Source organism: Nannobrachium achirus (assembly GCF_963921795.1).
Source record: "Nannobrachium achirus genome assembly, chromosome: 15".
NCBI classification, from domain to species: Eukaryota; Metazoa; Chordata; class Actinopteri; order Myctophiformes; family Myctophidae; genus Nannobrachium; species Nannobrachium achirus.
The window spans coordinates 18247077-18267360 of record NC_137822.1 but is presented as its reverse complement, the minus strand read 5'-3'; the positions used below and the strand labels follow the sequence as shown (position 1 = coordinate 18267360).

General features: G+C 41.9%; 1 protein-coding gene across 1 annotated transcript in view; it reads right to left on the bottom strand.

Annotated features, from left to right (window-relative positions):
* Window positions 1–4895: 4895 nt before the first annotated feature.
* ssh1b (slingshot protein phosphatase 1b) overlaps window positions 4896–20284 on the bottom strand; it is a gene marked incomplete at both ends in the record, with an annotated part of 41310 nt that continues 25921 nt past the window's right edge. Inside the window, 11 exons of the mRNA XM_080743449.1 lie at window positions 4896–5630; window positions 6824–7463; window positions 8042–8242; window positions 9106–9252; window positions 10351–10397; window positions 10672–10800; window positions 11168–11261; window positions 11382–11576; window positions 15378–15443; window positions 18868–18936; window positions 19031–19152. Of these exons, the coding sequence (XP_080599575.1) occupies window positions 4896–5630; window positions 6824–7463; window positions 8042–8242; window positions 9106–9252; window positions 10351–10397; window positions 10672–10800; window positions 11168–11261; window positions 11382–11576; window positions 15378–15443; window positions 18868–18936; window positions 19031–19152 (2445 nt within the window). The remainder of the gene's footprint in view (window positions 5631–6823; window positions 7464–8041; window positions 8243–9105; window positions 9253–10350; window positions 10398–10671; window positions 10801–11167; window positions 11262–11381; window positions 11577–15377; window positions 15444–18867; window positions 18937–19030; window positions 19153–20284) is intronic.

Genomic DNA, 20284 nt, shown 5'->3' with positions numbered 1-20284 from the left:
TTTCTATTGAAAATTGGAGGACATTTTATACAGACGGTTAAAAAGTGTCATCATCCTATCCAAATTTTAATGTCATTAACAGATTTGATTCCAGCATCACCAATGCAAAGTGATTTTTGTTGTAGTTGTCTGGCTTTGGCTCATACAGCACATCACTAGTTTCAATAGTCAATGTCAATAGAAACTACATTGATAGGCTATTTTATGAATGCAGGTCCATCAAATATATGTCCATGGGTAAGAGCTGCTGTTTATATGGTGTTGTGTACAGTGTTTGCATACAGTACATTATGTGCTGAGAAATGTATGGCGATGAGTATGCTTATTATCCTTTTTGGGCAGAGACCAAGTACACAGTAAAGTCCTCGTTAATTTAACTCTGAGTGCACAAAATAACCAATGGTAAGTGTCCATTGGGTTATATTTGTACACTCTTGAGAGTGCGTATTTGTACTTTAACTGTATCAAGTACAAAAAAAAGCCATGAACGCACTCATAAACAATGACTCAGCAAAGCCCACAATGCAGTATGATAGAGCTAAGGCCAAGGTTAAGGCACTTAAATACAAAACAAATTCAAACCATGGCAAACAACTGAAGGTAGTGCAACAATTTGTTGATGAACATAAGAGTAGCGTTAGTCCTCAACAGTTCGATGAAGACACAGCACTTCTGATCATGACTGAAATCTCCATCCTCATGGTTTTTACAGGTAGCCTTTATCACTGTCCTCACACGGCATTGAGAATCAGCTAGCTAATGCTTAATTTATAAATCTGTTGTATGACGGCGTTGTGCAATGAGAAGGAGATCCCTTTTCGGTGCGTGACAGTGTCATACGACAAAGTATAAATCAGATTTAAGTCAGACTCAAACAATCCTAATCTATATCTATAATAGCCATAACCAACAGGCCAGCATGTTGTCTTATAGCATTCGACTTGATGATTCCTACTGGAGTTATAATTTACTAAGTTACATCGTGCTCATGTAACCACGCGAGGAGGACAAACCGTGTAAATTTAAGTCAAAACCAAATGATAATGTAAAGATAACTACTCTAGCTGTACTATCAGCTCCTATGGGTTAAGTTAATTTAACAACAGAGAAGGGCCATTGTGGAACAACGGTAAATGTGTCCGTTTCCATGGACTGGCTGTCCTGCCCACACGATATAATGTAAAGAAATTTTTTAAATAAAAAGAAAGAAATACAGTATACATACAGTACATACAGTAGTGACCACTTGGTCAAACAAAACTAAACGAATTGCATGAATTCTTTACAGTTGTAGCCAGCCTTCTCTCTCTTCTTGTCAACTTCCTAGTGTAGAGATTACATGTGCCTGCCCTGCACAAACCAAAGCCTTATGCAATATTATATAGCACACCCAGCGTGCATTATGCAAAAACAGTGAAATATCAACAAACAAGGCAATAATAATAAATTTAAAAAAAGGAAAACATGCATTATAGAGTAATACTCCATGGCAAAGAGAACTTTAGATTGGCTGCAAATGTTTCTATAACTTAAGTTATATTAAATGAGCATTGTTAGGTGAATGCACAAAAATAATAAATAAATAAAAGAACTTCAGGTGCATTCATTAGTTACTTTTAAATATAATTTAAAAAAGGAAAAGAAAATATGGCTCCATTAACAATATTGGCACCCTAAAGTAACTGCAAAAACCTATAATAAATGTATAATAATAATAATGTATTATTTTTAAAAACACCACCACTATATTTCTGTAAATGGCTGTAGGATTTGTTCATTTGAAAATGTTCTAGTTTTAATGATATTCATGAATGTAAGGTTAATGGTTCTGTAATGTTGAGAATCAACAACAGTAGAATGTTCCCTTTGGTTTTTCAAGTGCAAGGGTTTCAAATAATTCTGAATACCTTCAACACAGTGGATTCTTAGTAGTATTTACCAGTAAACAAACTAAGTCCTAATATTGATATGTTTGGAAAAAGGAATAGAATTATTATTATAATGTTATACTACAGACATGAGAGCAGATAATTAAAGTTCTGTTTTTTGTCTGGAGTCACACTTTGTTGTGTAATGCTTAATCCAAAGTGCAAATGAGATTACCAGTCTGTGTGCTATAGAAGTAGGGGTGGGCGATATGGAAAAATACAATATCACGATATTTTTCTAAGCTGTATCACGATACACGATCTTATCACGATTCTTTTTTCATGATGGTTTTTATGGATATTTTTCAAGTTACTTAACGGTACAACCACCTATAAGATAACAAAAACCAAAAGAAAAAGATCCTTTTGGGAGGTCTAAATTGACCCTTACAAGTATGTAACTCTTGACAGCATACAAATGAAACCAAATGGACCCGTTTCATTAGTATACTGTCAGAGTTAAGGGGAGACCTTGACATTGTAAAGTTTGAGAACCACTGATTTAGACCAAAATGCAGGTTTAAATGGATTCTGCAATGAATCTCTGTATTAACAATTCAACAGGATTTCTTTACAAGGCTCAATCATTGTATCACGATATATATACGATATTTCTGAAAAGGCATATCGTGGAGACATTGTATCGTCTCAAAGATATTTATCGCCATATCACCCACCCCTATGATATTAAATGATATTACCAGTCTGTGTGCTATAGAAGGATACAGGTAGAACAGATTGCAATGTTGCTGTTGTGGCACAAAATTTTCCAAAAGCGCCTCTAAATGTGCACAAAGTAAAATAAACACCACTGAAAAGTTGCATCAGAAAAATAGCAATTGTTCCACTGTTAGAAAACAAGGCGTCTGCGACAAGTGAATAACTGGCCAATACTAGACTTGTGCTCAAATGCTGGATATTCATAGGCCTATAGCCTCTTTTCCAATGTCTTGCAGATCTATTATAGGGAAAGGAAGCTGAAAGTATGGCGAATGCATGTAAAAACAAGCGGTACCTACCTAAATATGCACAAACCCTATATACTTTGTTGTATACCGGGGTCCCCCAGGAGTCTACACTTAAACCCATCCTTTTTTTCCTCTACACCGATTCTCTTTGCCGAAAATAGACGATTTACAAGCTCACAGCGCTCGCGTTACGACACCTTGTGAGCTTGTAGATCTGCTATTTTGGCCAATGGGTAATCAAAGCATCCCACTTAGGCTACACAGACGAAGAACTGGACCTGGCAGCAGCATGATATGGCTTTGACTAAAGCTGGGCAGCAGAGAGTGAGCAACCCACCAGTTTTCTTTTGGGCATACTATTCCCAAGAAAGAAAACTGAAATCTAAGCTAGACGCCTGATTTTTATGTCGTAATACCACCCCTGGTGGTAAAAAAAAAGAAAAGAAAAACAGTGATGAGAGCTTCATCAATACTCTTCCAATTCAGTGCATCACCCCTAAACCTCCACAGCCCATGACGCCTGATCTATATTGTCCAATGGTGTCGCACGGCGGAAATAAATACTAGTTCACAACGCACCGTCTTATGATGGAGTATGAATTAAGCATTAACAGAGTTGAGTTCAATTCAAAATGTACTAGTAATGCAATCAATCCATTTCATTATGTCTATAGTATTCAATCATTTAAATTCCTAATATGCTGAAATGTTTTCAATGTCTGAATTTGGAAAAGCCACTTTCTGTTTTGATTAAATTAAAGGTCAAGTAAACGCAAACCTAACATGGAGATTTCTGCCCTAAAGCAAAAGGAGGACACATGTAACACTGAATGTCATGAGCAGACTATCCTAGGAGCTGTTCAGAAATGATTACAATGTCATATTTGAATGAAAGAGGTCAGGGTGAACCAGTCACTGAGGAGAGAGGCAAGTCAACAAAACAGTCTTCGACCAAAACAGTCTGAGATGCTTGTGTTCCGAGGTACGTTACACTGCTTTACTTTAAGAGGCATAAGAAGGCTCATATAAGTCCTCTTGAAAAAAATATTTCATATATATAATATGAGAAGCCTTTCTGTGACGCAAAAGCAGCAACTGCAGGGGAGAGACACAGTTAAGCTAATTGAGAATTCAATTAACGATGGTAATGACGTGAAGGGACACTGAATGCAGTCAGAGACTCAATTGCACCATTACTGTTTACAGTTTAGATTGACATACAGCACTCTGACAAAACAAAGATGAGTTACCCCATATACCTTTTTCTTTTCAAAATCAAAGTGCTATTAATAGATTCATAGATCTTTTGAGGGGTAGATTGAAATCACCAAGCTGGTTGACTTTACACAGTATCTCTGTTCTATAGGCCACTTCTATCCTCAATCCTATTGACCAAACTGACACAGCATGCATTTTGTTCTTACATCATACCCTACGAGTATGATGTAAGAAACAGCCACTGTGTCAGTATCATCAATGAGCTTCTCTGCTGTACAGTACATACGCCATACCCGTCTGCTGACACAGCAATTATGAAAGTGTACAATTGGCTTGAGGAGACTGCAGAAAAGTCTGAGGAGCCTTCAGGTGTGGAAGCAGGTGGCTCAAGACAGATCTGTTAGACATCAACCAGGTCTGATAGGTAAGAAGATGCCCTCAGTGGAAGAACTGAGGGCTCTCAAGAGAACTACTATACAGTGTTTAAGCCACAAGTGCCTGACGCTCAGGCTATCCAGATTCACTTAGGTCTGAATCTCATGGGTGCTTCTGCCTGGTACTCCTGCCTGGCAAGAGTAGAGATTTGCAGTGACGATACGGGACTAAAGGTTACAGACAAGGTGTGAAAGTGTGACACCACAGTTGCAGTCATCTGGAGGTCCATAGCTGTACCTACGTATAGTGCTAGGTGAGTCAGTGGGTGTTGGTCTCGTAGTGCCATGCTATATCACCCTCCACCTCCATCCCTGCTTCCATGCCAGCCATGGTCAGACCTCATCTGTTAAGGCAGGGGGTCTACAGGGACCTGACCATCCCTGGCTAAACCTGAGAGCCTCTCCAGCTCCTCTGCCCTCTGTCGGACCAATCCCAGACCAAGTCCTAACCTCAGTGCTGGCATCTGCAGCTGAGCCAACGCCTGTTGCTGGAGCTCTTCTTCGCCACCAGGGGGTGTGATCTCTGGCCCAGTTGGTAAATGTACTCCTTCAGCAGTGGCCAACGCTGTTGGCCTCTCTCCTTCCAGGTTGAGATTCAGGAGGGTAAGCTCTGTGAAGGCTCCCGCACTGCTCTCCCTGCCCTTCCTCAGCGCACACTCGTTCTCCTCGTCCCCTTGTGGCTCGTCCATGTCTTCCGTCTCCAGTGAGCAGCGGTCATGAGCGAGCTCCTCGCAGCTCATGGGCGACACTGCCCTCTGACGATAGGCCTCCAGGCAAGCGACAGGGGCAGGGAGAACGCCCGGGGCGCAGGTCTCACAGCGGCAAAGACGACTGCAGGGCTGGACAGCAGACCCGGCGGGGGCCTGAGCTGGCGCAGAGGACAGAATCTGGGCCGGAGCAAAATGGGTGCCAGGCGGATCGATGGATATGGAGGGGACTGTGCAGTGGCGGGTGGGGTTAAGGCGATGGGTGCGGCCTCCTGCCGGGCGGTCACAGCGCCGCCCTTGTGTTAGACGTAGGCAGTCTTTACAGGACTGGTAGGAGGGCTTCACCTTGAATGGGTTTCCTGTGCTAGCACTGTCCTAAACCGAGGAAAGGAAGAGAGAGAGAAGACGTGGTCAGTCACGATGTCATTAGGACAAACTACTGACAGGTGACAACAGTGAGTTAAAGGCTAACATTGCAGATATCAACAGTGTGCTTTGTGTGACAAGAGCTTGTGCTGTAAACGTACTGACAGTCTACGTACAACTGTCAAAATGCAGTTATTTACATAGGCTGGATATTTTGTAGCCCATAGAGAACCCGTTCTCAGCACACAGAACTGTGAAGAAGAGAATTTCTCAAATTCTAAAAAGCCAGCAACACAAATGTAAACATAAAAGTACAAAGACAGCAGCAATGGCATGGAGACAATAGACCTATCTTAGTTTGAAGTGATAGTCATAGTAGTGATGAAATTGCTATCCTCAATCGTGATTGGACGTACAACAAACATTGAGTCATTTGTTTCAGAATGTAGGCCAGATGTAAGCCAGGTTTCAGAGCCTACATCTGGCCTGGATATGTTTGGGGATTGGATGTTTTGTACACCTATCTTGAGGTTAAGGGTGCTTTTTATGAGTTCATTTCATCAAGCATCCCACTAACCAATCACAATGCATCCTGTGAAGCCTGGTCAACGGCATACAAGAAACTTTGAGCCCTGACATTTTAGAACGCGTTTTCCCCCTCAGTTTTCGACCGGACAACAAATTGTGAAAGGATGTAGGCCATATCTAAGACCGATTTATTTATGAGCTAATGTCATTAAGTGTCCTGCTAAATTTAGCAAACTTGGGATGAGGCGGGACATGGTGCCCGGATACTTTTTAACACCTCACCTTACACCTTTACAGTGAGGGGTGCTATTTATATGAGTTAATTTCATCAAGCGTCCCACAGTCACTAGCCAATCACAACGTGTTCTGCAAAGCTTGGCCAATGGGACTCTGGTGTAAAACAAACTTTGTTGCAGATATTTTCGAACACGTTTTCCCCCCTGGGGAAAAACGTTGAGCTGTTTGTGCCAGGATGTAGGCCAAAAATCTAAGGCCGCGCTTCAATTTACTTAAGCATTTACATTTTTGGATGCGTTTTCCCATTGGGCTCTGACCGGACAAAGCCAGATGTAGGCGCTATAGCTCCTCTTCCAGGAGCACCGTTCAAAAATTAACACACCCTTACTGGTGGCATGTTATATTACATACATAAGTACTGTATTTGCCCAACTCACGTCGAAGGCAGCAGGGCAGCTGCGCTTGGCAGCAAGGCGGTTGCTGTTGTTAGTATTGAGGTTCGCCAAACCCAATCGGCTTTCCTCCTTCTCTTCTTCCTTCTTGCTGTCAGCATTTCCTGGCGTTTGGGCCAGTGCTGCCATCTCCTCTTCCTCTTTCTTCGCCTCCTCCTCATCCTCTTCTTCCAGAGTGCTGAATTCCAGCCTCAGTCTCATGTCCTCCAGGGGGTCGAGGCGGCCACAGGTCTGGGCCGCTGTGCCTGCTCCAGGCAGAACCAAATGGGCCATGGGGAAGCCTTCGTCCTCCAACAGAGCATCTCTCTCCACGTCCTCAATTTCAATAAACACCCTCTCCATGCCCAGCAGAGGGGGGCCTCGCACCGGAGTGGAGGGCTCACTGTCCAGAGCTGAGTCTGACAACCGTCTGAAATAGTAGTTGTAGTTGAGGGGGTCTGGGGGCTCCACCTCCAGACCCAGACCCCTGCAGGGAGAGGCCCCGCAGCCACCCCAGGCTTCCTCCTCCCCCTGGGAGGAGGCCCTCAGCACTGGGGTCTCCTCCCCGCCAGTACACTGAGCAGAGGCCTCTTCTGACGCATCCTCGTGTGCTTCAGGTCTCCACAACTTGTTGTGCCGCTGATTACTGTGGAACAATTAAGATTATTATAAGCAGACAAGAAAACATTTTTGTGTGATGAATAGTGAAAATATCTGATCTAGAGGCTCACAACTTGCTACAAAGCAAATTAGTGAGTTTGTAGATCTGCTATTTCTTGAACACCTTGTCTGTAATCTCTCAGATGTGCAAGCTCACACTGCATATCTGCTATTGCCAAGGATAACGACTAAAATGACACAGATGCTCTTCTGTTTTTTTTTCATTTTCCCAAAAGATTATTACAAATAAAAAATACGGCCAGGGTAGTATAAGTCACCAGAAAAAAGAAGGGTGTTTTTGATTAATCTATCATGGTTAAAAATGGAGTTAGAAGTTACAATGAGTGTCTGATAAAATGAATATCAAATATCTAAATATTGAATCAAGCTAATTAAAATCTGTCCAGGGTGTTCACGGAATATCCCTTTAATGGGTCAAGTCTGTATGACAAAATGAGGCTGTAGGTGAAGCTGAGCTTATTAATGGGTTAAGTCTGTATGACAAAATGAGGCTGTAGGCAGTGTAGGTGAAGCTGAGCTTATTAAATCCATAGAATTTCTCACCTGGCATCCAGGATGCCCTCGTATTCTGCCAGCTGTCTCATGAAGCCAACGTTGGGCTGAGCTATACTTCTTTTCTGCTTGACAAAATTGCACGCTTTCTCCAAAGACCAGCCGTACTCCTTCATAGCATAAGCAATAACTGTAGAGGCAGAACGGCTCACCCCCATCTTACAATGGACCAGGCATTTGGCGTGGTTCTTCCTGTGAAGCAAGTAAAATAAATAATACATTCAAATCTTAGCATATAATTAATATGTGTATTAATAGTAGTATATTAATAGCACCAGATATATTTTTCAAATGGAACCCATTCAATTGATAGGAATCAAAAAATAAACAAGATGGGATTTAATAATAGCGTCGGAAATGTACTGTATAGCAAGACTTTGCCATATATGGACAAGGCTTCAACTGATCCAATGCCACTGACTTCAGTTATAAAATGTTAGTTAAATATTTCAAAAAGTATAAAACAATGTGGAAAATGCCCCTGATCGGTCTAGCAGTTTGCGAGATTAGCCCCCGGAAGAGTCCATTTGGTCAAATGTATAAAGTCTAAAAACACTGGAGGATTAGGCTGTGCAGTATGTCGTACGCCAGGGTTCCCCAATTAGTTTTCCCCAAGGGCCGATTTATGTCTAGGGTACCAAGCCAGGGGCCACAACATTGCAGGGGGCGACGGCGGCGTTCCTGCTACTCCAGCGACAGTTCAGATATCGTCGTTGTCGGGTGAAAATCTTGTATGTCCAAAACGGTTCGTTTTGAATTTATAATTTTTTTAATTATTTACCGCGAGGCGTTGTGTGCTTGTAGATCTGCTGTTTTCACTACTTTTGTGCGACGGCCTTTTATGATTTGCGAAAGAACGTACAAATTTGGAGATACAAGATTTCCAGCCGACAACGACGATATACAAGTGTTGTTGCTGCTCTTATACCACCATTATTACTGGGGTAGGTGTGGGCCAGACAGTAGCCCCCCGCGGGCCGCAAATGGCCCGCGGGCCGCCTATTGGGGAACCCTGTCGTACGCAGTCATTGTTTTTATACATTTGTGATTCTCACTTGGCTTTGACTATAAAGTTATAGGTGTCATTCCAGTGGGCCAGCAGGTCAGTGGTCTCCTCATCATACACCCGGATGTTGTGGTAGGAGAACATTCCTGGAAAGAAGTTGTCAATCTCCCTGGTGACGTTGAGGATGTAACCCACGCTGGAAACACAACAAAAACTCACTTGTCACTCCTCCCATGCTGCCTTTTGTGAATAGTGTGGATTTATACATCTACTCGGTGCTACGCTGTGAGCTTGTATATCTGCTATTTTTTTTATAGCTAAAGCATAAGAAATGGTTAAAGTGTTAAAAATCTAGAATGAAAAGGATTACTGCCAGTTCTTAATGGGTTAATGAAATTGGATAATTAGACTATAGTACTTCCAACTTTATTCGATCTACCATCGTCCCCTCTTTTGCAGCGCTACTCCTCCGACAGTTTTGGTGGCATGCACTTGGGCCATATGTCAAATCGAAGTATGTCCATATTTGGGCTTAACCCATTCAGTCCGGGAACACATTTTGCTGTTTGGGAGGGGCTTACAGTACATGTACAGTATGTAGCAACATATTTGTTTTGTAGGCTAATTTCTGATTTAGCCCTATTCTATAGGTTAGGCCTAATTGATGACATCAGGGATCTCCATATATGGGCATAAAAGGGACAAGGACTGACACAGAGATTTCCATATATGGCCATTAATTTATTAGTGAATTCATTTTCCCCATTGACTTGAATGGGGAAAATGGTAAGATGAAATTAATTTGCGAAATTCGCGTCACAGCAACCACACTTCCAATTTCCATTTGCATCTTTCTACTTAATATAATCCATATAGAATGATAAAATGGCACCAATGCATCACAGTCATGGCTTGTTGAGTAATAATATCTAATCAAAGGAGAACGGAAACAGATATCAAACACTAATTCATCTAGTATGGAAAGTTAAAGGTGCTCTAAGAGATATCGTTTGGTTAAAACAAAAAGTGTAATGTTAAAAAGTTAAAGCTTTCCGTTCTCTCACTTCCAATTTCACTTGTTTATTCTATATACTGTAAGTTTTCTCTTCTGATTGGCTGAAATGAAGGCAATGACTGCGGAATGGTAAATTTGAATCTAAAGCTACAAAACACCACTTACACCACCTTTACATAAATATAATTTACATCATAGCAGGTATAGACATATTCGAAAATATAGTATTCATTTAGACCTACATAAGAACATTTTTGTTTTTGCATTATATATTCTCACCCACAGTCCCGCAATTCTTCTAAGTTGGAGGCATTCCATTCAGACCCCTGGGGAGGTGTGGAGAGTGGAGACACAAATTGATTATGGTCAAATTGACCATGTTTGCTATGATAAATTAACAGCATGCGTTAGATGCACACACTGGTGTCTGAAAGTGCTGAAAATAACAGATCTACAGTACATGCTCACAACACATAACATCACGAACCTACTTAGTGGCACGCAACTAAGTAAAAGTGACGTGGAGGAGAATGCAATGTGAGAAGATTAAGAAGCTCAAAATGGAGAGGGAAGAATAATGAACAAAACAAATCTTCTCACCAGGTACAGGTGGTCAAATACAAGCGTGGGCTTGTCCATCTGACCCAGGATCAGCAGCATCTCATTATCTATGAACTCCTTGTATTCAGTGAGGTTACAGCTCATGTGTTGCTCCAGCTCGGTACGGATCTAGTCAAGAGAACATGTAAAAAGCTTGTAAGAGAGCTTGTAACTGCAAAACCCAGGCTCCAACAACAAACAGTACAGATGGATGGATATCTTATATACAGAAGGGCATTCACGAATAGTGATTTTTAGTATTCAAATTATTCGACCTCAAAGTATTCGAATAGTCGAATATTCGACAGGACTGTCCAAACTGTCAAATGTTATGTAAGCAAAAAAAAAAGAAAAAAAAAAGCGAATATTCGACTTCGGTGAACAACGTCGAATAGTGACTTTGATATTTGAATATTCTAATATTTGGTGAATGCCCTAATATACAGCAGATATGCTAAAAAAATACAAATTTAACAAGAACTGATGCATGCTGTACCTCTTTAGAGGTGACATTCTCTAGGTCTTGGAACGTCATGATACTGCGTAGTTTGGTTCTGATCAGACATTCTGTTCTCTCGCGCTCGGTCGGCCTGTGCACAAGCAATCAAAACATCGCTGTTGATCCACAGAATAATGACAATGTGCTTGTCTTCCCATTATACACAATACATATGCATCACATTTCAATTACAAGAAGCGCAGGTCTTTACCGATCCGAAAATAAGGCTGGCGAGTCTGGCCGCGTGGTCTCCAGATCAGTCATAGCGTTCCACTCGTTGACGCAGCTCTGCTCAGATGTGACGCAGCTCTCATAGAAGCCCATCCAGGTGAGAGCCATTCCCCCTGGGAAGTAGTTGTACCTGCGCGACACCTCACAGACCTTATGAAGGATCTGTAGAGCAGACCTGTTGGACAAAGAAAGAGCAAAGGCTCAGCAGCCATGGCAAGAAGAGGCTGCCATTTTGTAATTCCAAATATTGGTAATATATTGCCAATAGTTAATCCATTGGTTAGCAATTGGTCATCTCAAAGTCTCCTCTTTGACTTACATTGCAAGGTGTAGCCCTCAATAAGTCACACTTTTAACATAACAGACTCGCCACTGACAAAATACATTGTCAGAATCTGCTTTGTTTGCATTTATTTGTTTGCTAAAAGAGTGAATTAAGACAGTCAATGGAGAGAATTTTGAATTATAAATTATTTTATCAACAGAGCAACTATTTTAAGATATGTGTAATTGGAGTTACATCTCTTCAAGGTAACTACAGGAGCTCAACGATAGGCATTTTGGCTTATACATGGAGATCCTTGAGAACCCTATATATAGAGATATATGGAGATAATCCCTTGTGTCATAGGGACTGTCGTCATAGACGGCATGTCACATGAGACTAGCGTCATAGACAGCATGCGTTGCCGGGCCGAAGTCATAACACGTACAATTAGGGCTGTCACAATAATTACATAATCGTCTAATCGCAATTATTTGACATAATCGCAATTATTTTGTGATAATCGTCATAATCGTTAACATGTTGAAAAATGTTTATATAATGTTCAAACATGTAAAAAATAGTGGAAATAGCAGATCTACAAGCTCACAACGCGTCGCGAGCTTGTAGATCTGCTATTTCCACTATCAATGTTCTCTTTTAAGCATAAAGTTGTCAAATATGCCAGTCATTTCTTTGTATATTTAGGTTATGTGTCGTATCTGCCATGTGCAACTTCAAAGCCTAAAAGCCAAACAGAAATGTAATTGTCAATGACAAAAACACAATTAAATCGTTAATCGCAATTATTTGAGAGAAAATTAATCGTCATGTAAAATGTCATAATCGTGACAGCCCTACGTACAATGGCAATGACCGTATAAGGAGAGGTTGCTAGGAGACGCCACACGTCGAAATTGCTATATAACTCAGTGTATCGGTTGGGCTGGTCAGAACACGAACCACGATCCAAAGTCACAAGCGACTGGATAAGGCTAAGCATCTGATCTGATGAGTCTCGCTAGACCCTCTCAGAGGTTTGCAGGCTAAGCAAACCAATGTCCGAGCCCCAGGGAGCCCCAGGGAAAGAGCTCTATTTCAAGTCCCATATAAGGGTCATGGAGCCTGCCTCACAGACATACAGTACATATGGCACATTAGTGAACATGGGTGTTTCTAAAGGTCACTCATAATAAGAACATAATGGACAGGCACATCTAAATATGAAACACCAAAGGCAGCTGAACAGACCTAAGTGTGTACTGCTGTCTGTCATTGTATGACATCATTGAGATCACTGTTATTGTGTTCCGGTGTATGAACTGTTGCCTGTACAGTGCTGTGGAAATGAATTTCCCCTTGGGGACAAATTAAGTCTAAATTCTAACGAAGAGACTGCCGCCACACAATAATTAAAAGGCTAATAGGTTGTGTTTTAAACAGTGCTTACATTGGGTCAAACTGTATCTGTTTATTACACAGCAGGTGGCTGTCTGTTCTGTGTCTTCCATTTGCAGAAAGCATGGAAGCAGCTTGGCAGGTGAGAAGCCCACTGGACCATCAAATTGTTGTTTTGGAAGACAACTTAAAGGTGATACACCATGAAATTTCACTTTTCCTATTTTAAAACCTTTTTGGGGTCCCACTAGCACCTTCTATCCTCACAAAGTCCCATTTCTGACCGTTGTGTCTTTCTCTGGTTTTGAGAAGGCGAAGGTTAAAAGTATCCCACGGGTTCTCAAAACAGGCTATCCAGATTTGCTGCCGATTGTGACGTCATCTGCCGATTCTGACGTCATCATAAAAAATAAAAAAATAAAAAACTTTTTTTTTTTCAAAAAACTTTTTTTTTTTTTTTTAATTCAAAAAGATTTTTTTTTGGGGGGGAAATGCTCTGAGAGCCATTCAAAAATGAGAGAGGCTCTCTATTCAGGAGTGGTAATTTAGCCTCAAACCTTTTGAAAAACGTTTTTGGGACATAAACAATATGACATAAATACTTTTTAAATGCATGGTGTATCATCACCTTTAAACCCAAATTCTTAAACGCGGGGAGAACATTCTGCGCGTTTCAAAGCGTTATGAGCTTGCTTGTAGCTTTTTTCGGTGGAGATATTTAGTGTAGAGGGAACACAGGAGGGGGCTTAGCACTTTGGGAATAGATTGGGAATCCGGTCAACTAAGTATATCTTGTATTATTCAAAGAAATGTATTAAGCACTAATAAATACTGTATGTACTGTTGTCTCATAAATGAGTGTGGATTGGACCCAGAACATACAGTACGTACACAAAATCGTCAGTGTAACAAAGTAAAACTAACCTGACTTTCGCCAGATGGTGGCAGCAGTGCTTATGCCTGCATAACGCTCTGCTTTTACCATCTGGGCTCACTCGAAGAGAGTTGATAACACTCATAAAGTCCCGGGCCGGACCAATCAGCGGCAGCTACGGGCGGGCTCTGAGCGGCTCTGAGCCAATAGAGTCTGATTGCAGACCACGTGGAAACCCAGGAGGCGGATTCTGGGTGTAACGTCATTGCAGACAGGCCAATGTGAGTGGTTGGAGTTGGCACTCCCAGACTGTGATAGAGACGGCCACATCACCTGCTGCAGAATTTGAAAAAATGGCCCGCCCCTTACATCGGGTCTCCTCGAGTGAGCCCAGATGGTAAAAGCAGAGCGTTATGCAGGCATAAGCACTGCTGCCACCATCTGGGGAAGTCAGGTTAAAGTAAAACATTTTCAAACTCAGTCTGAGGATTTTAGTGTAGGATTCGACACATAGGTAGGTGGTTTCACTCCATTATAATTACTGCAGGAGAAAACCGATTTGAGATGGACAAAACATTTTACTGTTTTAACTGTCATATTAAGAAACAACGCTGCTTAAAGGCAATTTAAGGTACAGTGTCTGTAATGTTGCTGTAAAAAAGTTCTTTGTTAAAAGATTAAAGCTCTATATGTTCTGATAGTAATCATTGCTGTAGACCAGGGGTCTTCAACCTTTTCAGGCCAAGGACCCCTTAGTTGAGAGAGAGATGAAGCAGGGACCCCCACAACCTGTTCATAGATTCCATAAAGTTTCATCGTTTGACAGCACAATCATCAGTGTATTTTGGATTTATGTCAATTTGTGTTTTCAGATATTTAACCACTTGAGTCGTCAATACTTAGGCCTGATAAACTCGACCTCTCACTCTGTACTTGGTCTGCTCTTTTGACCCCCTGTGGTAACTCTGAGGACCCCCTAGGGGTCCCGGACCCCCTGTTGAAGAACCCTGCTGTAGAGTGTTTGTTCAGTAACAGGTGTCCCCCCATCTATCCAGCTCTTTAGTAAACAAAAATACATTTTCAGGTTGGAATACCAATTGTATCCAATCAAGACAGAGCTTCAACTTTAAAGTGTTTTTATAGTTTATAGTGTTTCAGTTCCAATTCTCTTTTTGTTAGTTTCATCACTTTCAATTTCACCTGTTTGTCCTGTATCTTGTATTACATCTTTCCTGACTGGATACAGTTGGCATCCTGACCTTAAAATATATTTTCTGAGACAGGGGGACCCCCATTACTGAACAAACACCCTATAGCAATGATTGCTATCAGAAAACAGAGCTATTTAACACCACAACATATCACTTACACCACCTTTAATATCCAACAATCCCACAACGATGACCTGTGAGCTACACACTGGGAAGTAAGCGACTCACCACATGGCCTGCACAGACACAGGCTTGAAGACATGCGTCCGTCCTGCCGTGTTTACGCTGAATCCTCTGGAGACAAAAAGGGGGAGACGGGAGATGAGGGTGAGTCCGTACAGAGAGACAGTAGTGGTGTAGTACTAGGAACACAAACACAGGCTGCGTGCGCCGCTGGTTCACACGGACACCATTCAGGACACAGACCAGTGGAATATTCTTCCCATACACACACACAGAGGGACCACTTTAACAGGTCAGCAAGAACTCAGCTGACACCCGTTAGAGTCAAATTGACTGCAAGTAACTCAGTCACCGGAGGTCAGTAAAACTCAAGAGGCAGAGAGCTGCTTTTTACCTTTTTTTTCTCCCTAATTTAGTCGTTATGTCAATTGATACCTCTCCAAACACATTTGTGTGTTGTCACTGCTGTTGTACTTGTGTGTTGTCCTACTGCAGGGGTTGACACTAAGGTCTCAGAGGCACTTGCCCATTGGGCAAGTACAGGTATGTTGTATTTGCGCCAAAGGTCATGCCCACTTGCCCGTAAGGTAAATCATCCATAATATAATCACTCAGGGTGGAAATTTGAATTACTGTTCAATGTAACGCTTTTTTTCTTTTACTTTCTGGTGCAATAAAGAATTTCATACCTACATTGTCAAGCCAAATAACATAGGTATGAATATGACTATGGGTTCACAGTTCACACACATAGGTCAATAGTGCTCTTATTTTTCATTCCACAGAGCGCTCTGGCCACGTTCAGGTGTTCAGACAGATATCTTGTGTTGTGTTTATAGATTGTTGCGTCCCCTATCAAACGGGCTCTTGCCCTGTCAGGCAACCTGAAAGCAAACTCTACCTGCCTGAAAGTTTTATTTACCTGCCAGGGGCAGGTGGGCAACCCTTAGTGTCAATGCCTGCCAATAATTCACCTACCAGTGAGGAGCCCCCAAAAGCAAGGATAGAGGATGGGACACCGACATAATTTTCGCTATCAAGTAATTCCAACCGGCAGATTCGTCGCACCATGGCTGCTAAACTGCAGCTGGGAAGTTCGGTGGAATGCATTGGAGTCAACGGAAGCTCGTGGACCAGCTCATGAACAAACAGTATTTGTTAATAACTGAGACCTTTGTAAAGGTATCGCTTCTGGAAAATAACAGAAGACATGTCACACAATTATTTCTGCTGATTTTCGATGTGCACACTGTGTAAACTTGTATAGGTATCTAAAAAGTACAAAGTATGTTTCTGAACGTGCCAAGTATCGCAAGACTGTCCACCGTTTCCCGTATGGCAACCAGATCTCGTGATACCTGCCACAGTTTAGATCCTCAATAAAATGATGTACAGTGCACATCGAAAAGCAAGTGATTGTAAAAAATACCTGTGATATGTCTTCCTTTATATTCCTGAACCGATTATATGACAAAGGTCTCAGTCGTTCATAAATAGTGTTTGTTCATGAGCTGATCTAGCCGGCTCCATTCTCTGCCATGTATTTCATCCAGGGGCATACAGTAGTTCCGCCGATTTAAAATGACTCCAATACGGAACTAAAACTTCCTATGATTGGCCGCTAGTTGCGCTGTTTTCCCCCCCGGCCGATCGCAAAAAGAATTGTTCTCCATTGGACCCCATTCATTTTCCCCTTTCGTTTTCTAACCTTAATTAACATTTTCATAAATACTTTATGGTTCCTATCGCTAGTTAAAAATTGCCTTTCAATCACGATTATATGCGTTTTGTGAAAATAAGGTCCCATTTATGTTAAAATTTATGATAAAGTTGCGGGGGGTGTGGCCAACTAAACTAATACCAGCCGGCTGTGTTCTTCTTCGTGTGTTGTATTTCGGGAGGCTCCGACCACATTCTCCCATGTATCTCTGCGGTTGCCAGTGACCGTTGGCAGCCAATAGCATCCTCTGGTGCCTTTACAATCTATGATGGCAACATCCATGCCAAGGACCCATATTGTGTCATTTGCGCTGCATAGAAACCAATGGCTTCGCTTTGTCCATATCTTTTATACAGTCTATGATTTCATCGCACTTCCGGTGCGAGTTTTGGCACCCATAGTGAGCGTCGTGGCCGGCCATGGTGCACCCCCGGCGTCACGTGTTTCCTTTCCTTCTAAAATAACTTCCTTGCCCACAAGGAGGACGTAGACCCTTTTTCCGACTCCTCCCTCCCACCACTCCTTGCCGACAGTTGCTTAGGAGAGAATGCCGTGACAAATATCACCTTTCCTGCTCAGCTTCCCTCCCCCTAACACGAGCCAATTGTGTTCCTATAGAACAAAGCCAAATGCATTATTATAACCTACTTATAAGACTGTGTAATTATAGTACAAGTCATAAATACTCATAATACTTTATAACAATAATCACAACCCATTATAACACATTTTGGAGTGACTTAGTGTATAAGTCAAGTATAAAAGCATTTTAGGCGGCTTATAACACTGTTATAATGTCTGTCCATCTGTTACCAGCTCATCTCAGATTGCAGTGAAAGGCTGAATAAGACATGGCATCCTTTTCACATTGGCCAATTGTAGCACCACTAGGAGGCCACTGCTTCTAGTTGATAATGCATTACAACTATGATAATTTTAACCCATTTAGACCTAAGGCCAATTCTAAAAATGCCTTCTAAAGCCTGACCTAAGTTTCAAATATTTATTTAAAAAATACAAAACAATTGTATTGCTATATACTGTACATAGTAACAACACCACAAGGCCTGAAGGGTAAAAACACAAAAAGTGTCAAGCAGTATAATAATTGACCTTATAAGTCGATAAGGTATTATGATTGTTTGATTTTATAGCTATAATTATACAGTGTAATAAGCATATTAACACATCGGGTGCCCCTGGATTGAGCCCCATTTATCCCCTCTCGCTGCCCAGGCCCACCACTATTGTATTGAATCCGGCCCTGCTGCGTCAATGCATGCGTCATGACGTCACTTGGTCACATGAGCGCAGACAGGATGTTGTTGTGTAACAGTTTTAGCCATAAAACAAACATCAGAGATAAAGGGCGTTAAAGATGGGGAAATGCATTGGAGTATATGGAGAAAAACGGCCGTGCGATGCTCTCAGAGTCGACTCGAAGCGACTAGCGGCTAATGGGCTACATCCATGCGTAGCCCCAACCTAACGGTGAGATTTAAAGTTAATACTGTAAATACAGTAAACACGTCAAAACGTTGTGGGCCTCCAGCGACATCAAAGAGATTGGCGTGTAGACACCTCGTGGGCATCCCATGAGTTAATACTGAATTATAGACAAGGGATGCATAGTAAGTGTTAGTGCTAATGTTGTTGCCTTTGAAAAATGTTGAAAGTCAAAGTGGTTAAGTCTGTCTGAGGGTCTCGGGCTAAAAGGTTTAAATGGAACCACTGCTGTGTTTTCTACAACCAAGTCGGTTATGGACTGTAACCTACAGTATGGGAGAGAGAATATTGACATAAATTGACACTCACCCATCTCCATCTAAATGTATGTTGGCATCACTCCACAGTGGCAACACCATCCCAATAGAGCAGCTTTTACTGAGAACGATAAAGATCAAACCATGACCTTTTTGTTAAAAAATAAGAGAATCTCAGACTGCAGTGTGCTCTATTAAATTAGCCTTTAAGCTACCTGTCCTTATCAGTGAAGTCCATCCCTAGTAGAATGCTTTCCTCTGTGTCTTGGCGCCCGCTGGTATAGACTACCACCATGTAGCGCACACGTTCCGACCATCCAGTCTCCAACCGTACGGCCTGTGGCACAGAGGGAATATTCAGCGAGAGGCTGCACTTTAGCCATGGCAAGACATCTCAAAGGTGCATAGTAGAGAATCTACTGATGTTGTTGGGGATACATTTGATGCAGTTGATCTACTATATAAAGTTCAAGGGGTGTGTGTGTGTGTGTGTGTGTGTGTGTGTGTGTGTGTGTGTGTGTGTGTGTGTGTGTGTGTGTGTGTGTGTGTGTGTGTGTGCACGCACATGTGTCTGGGTATGCCCAAATAATGGACTTGGCAAGCCTGATGTCAGCGCAAATCTGCATTGTTAAGCAATGGTATGGCATCTGTTGTGGCTGATGTTGCACACCCATATATGGAGATCCCCGATGACAGAGAACCAGAGAGATGGGGTGAGAGGGAGGAGGGAGAGAGTGAGGGAGGAGGGAGGGGGGGGGAGAGAGAGAGAGAGAGTCTATTTCATCCATGCAATAACCCAGCAGTGTTACCAGATGGGAAATGTTGAATTATCGTACCGGAGGCTCAGAATTATCGTATTTGACATGAAACTATCGTACACGGCCAAAAAAGAGAAATCACTCGCGTAAAAACGTAATTTCACCAAAAAATGCGTCTTTAGTGTAAGAAACAACCTCGTTTTAGACTCCTGCGTGACAAAAACGCATCAGATATGCTGTGTGGAGGCAGGCAACTTCTTGGAGCTTACACAAATAAAAGCCTGAAACTGGTCTGGAAAGATGCAAGTTATGCAACCAGTGTTTTTAATGCCTCCAAGTACAGATCTAGGGTCAGATTGACTGATTTCCTGGCTTATTTTGAGAAGCCAAACTCGTTCTTCTGCTACACCACAAAAATGTGGAATGCCTTACCGAAGGCGTGTGGATCACTAGCATCCTTTAAAAATGCCCTGAAAAACCACTTACAGGCAGCAGCCGTTCGCAACTGGTAAAAAACCTAGCCCAACCCTACCCTCCCTGCCCCTTCCTTGTATATACATACTGATTGTTTAGACTTACTGTTACCTGCCCCTTCCTTGTATATATTGTATATACTGTACTTACTGATTGTATAGACCTACTGTTTTCTTTTTTCTTTACATATCTACTGCATAGTACTGTGTTCTATTTGTCTGTCATTCAATGTTATAT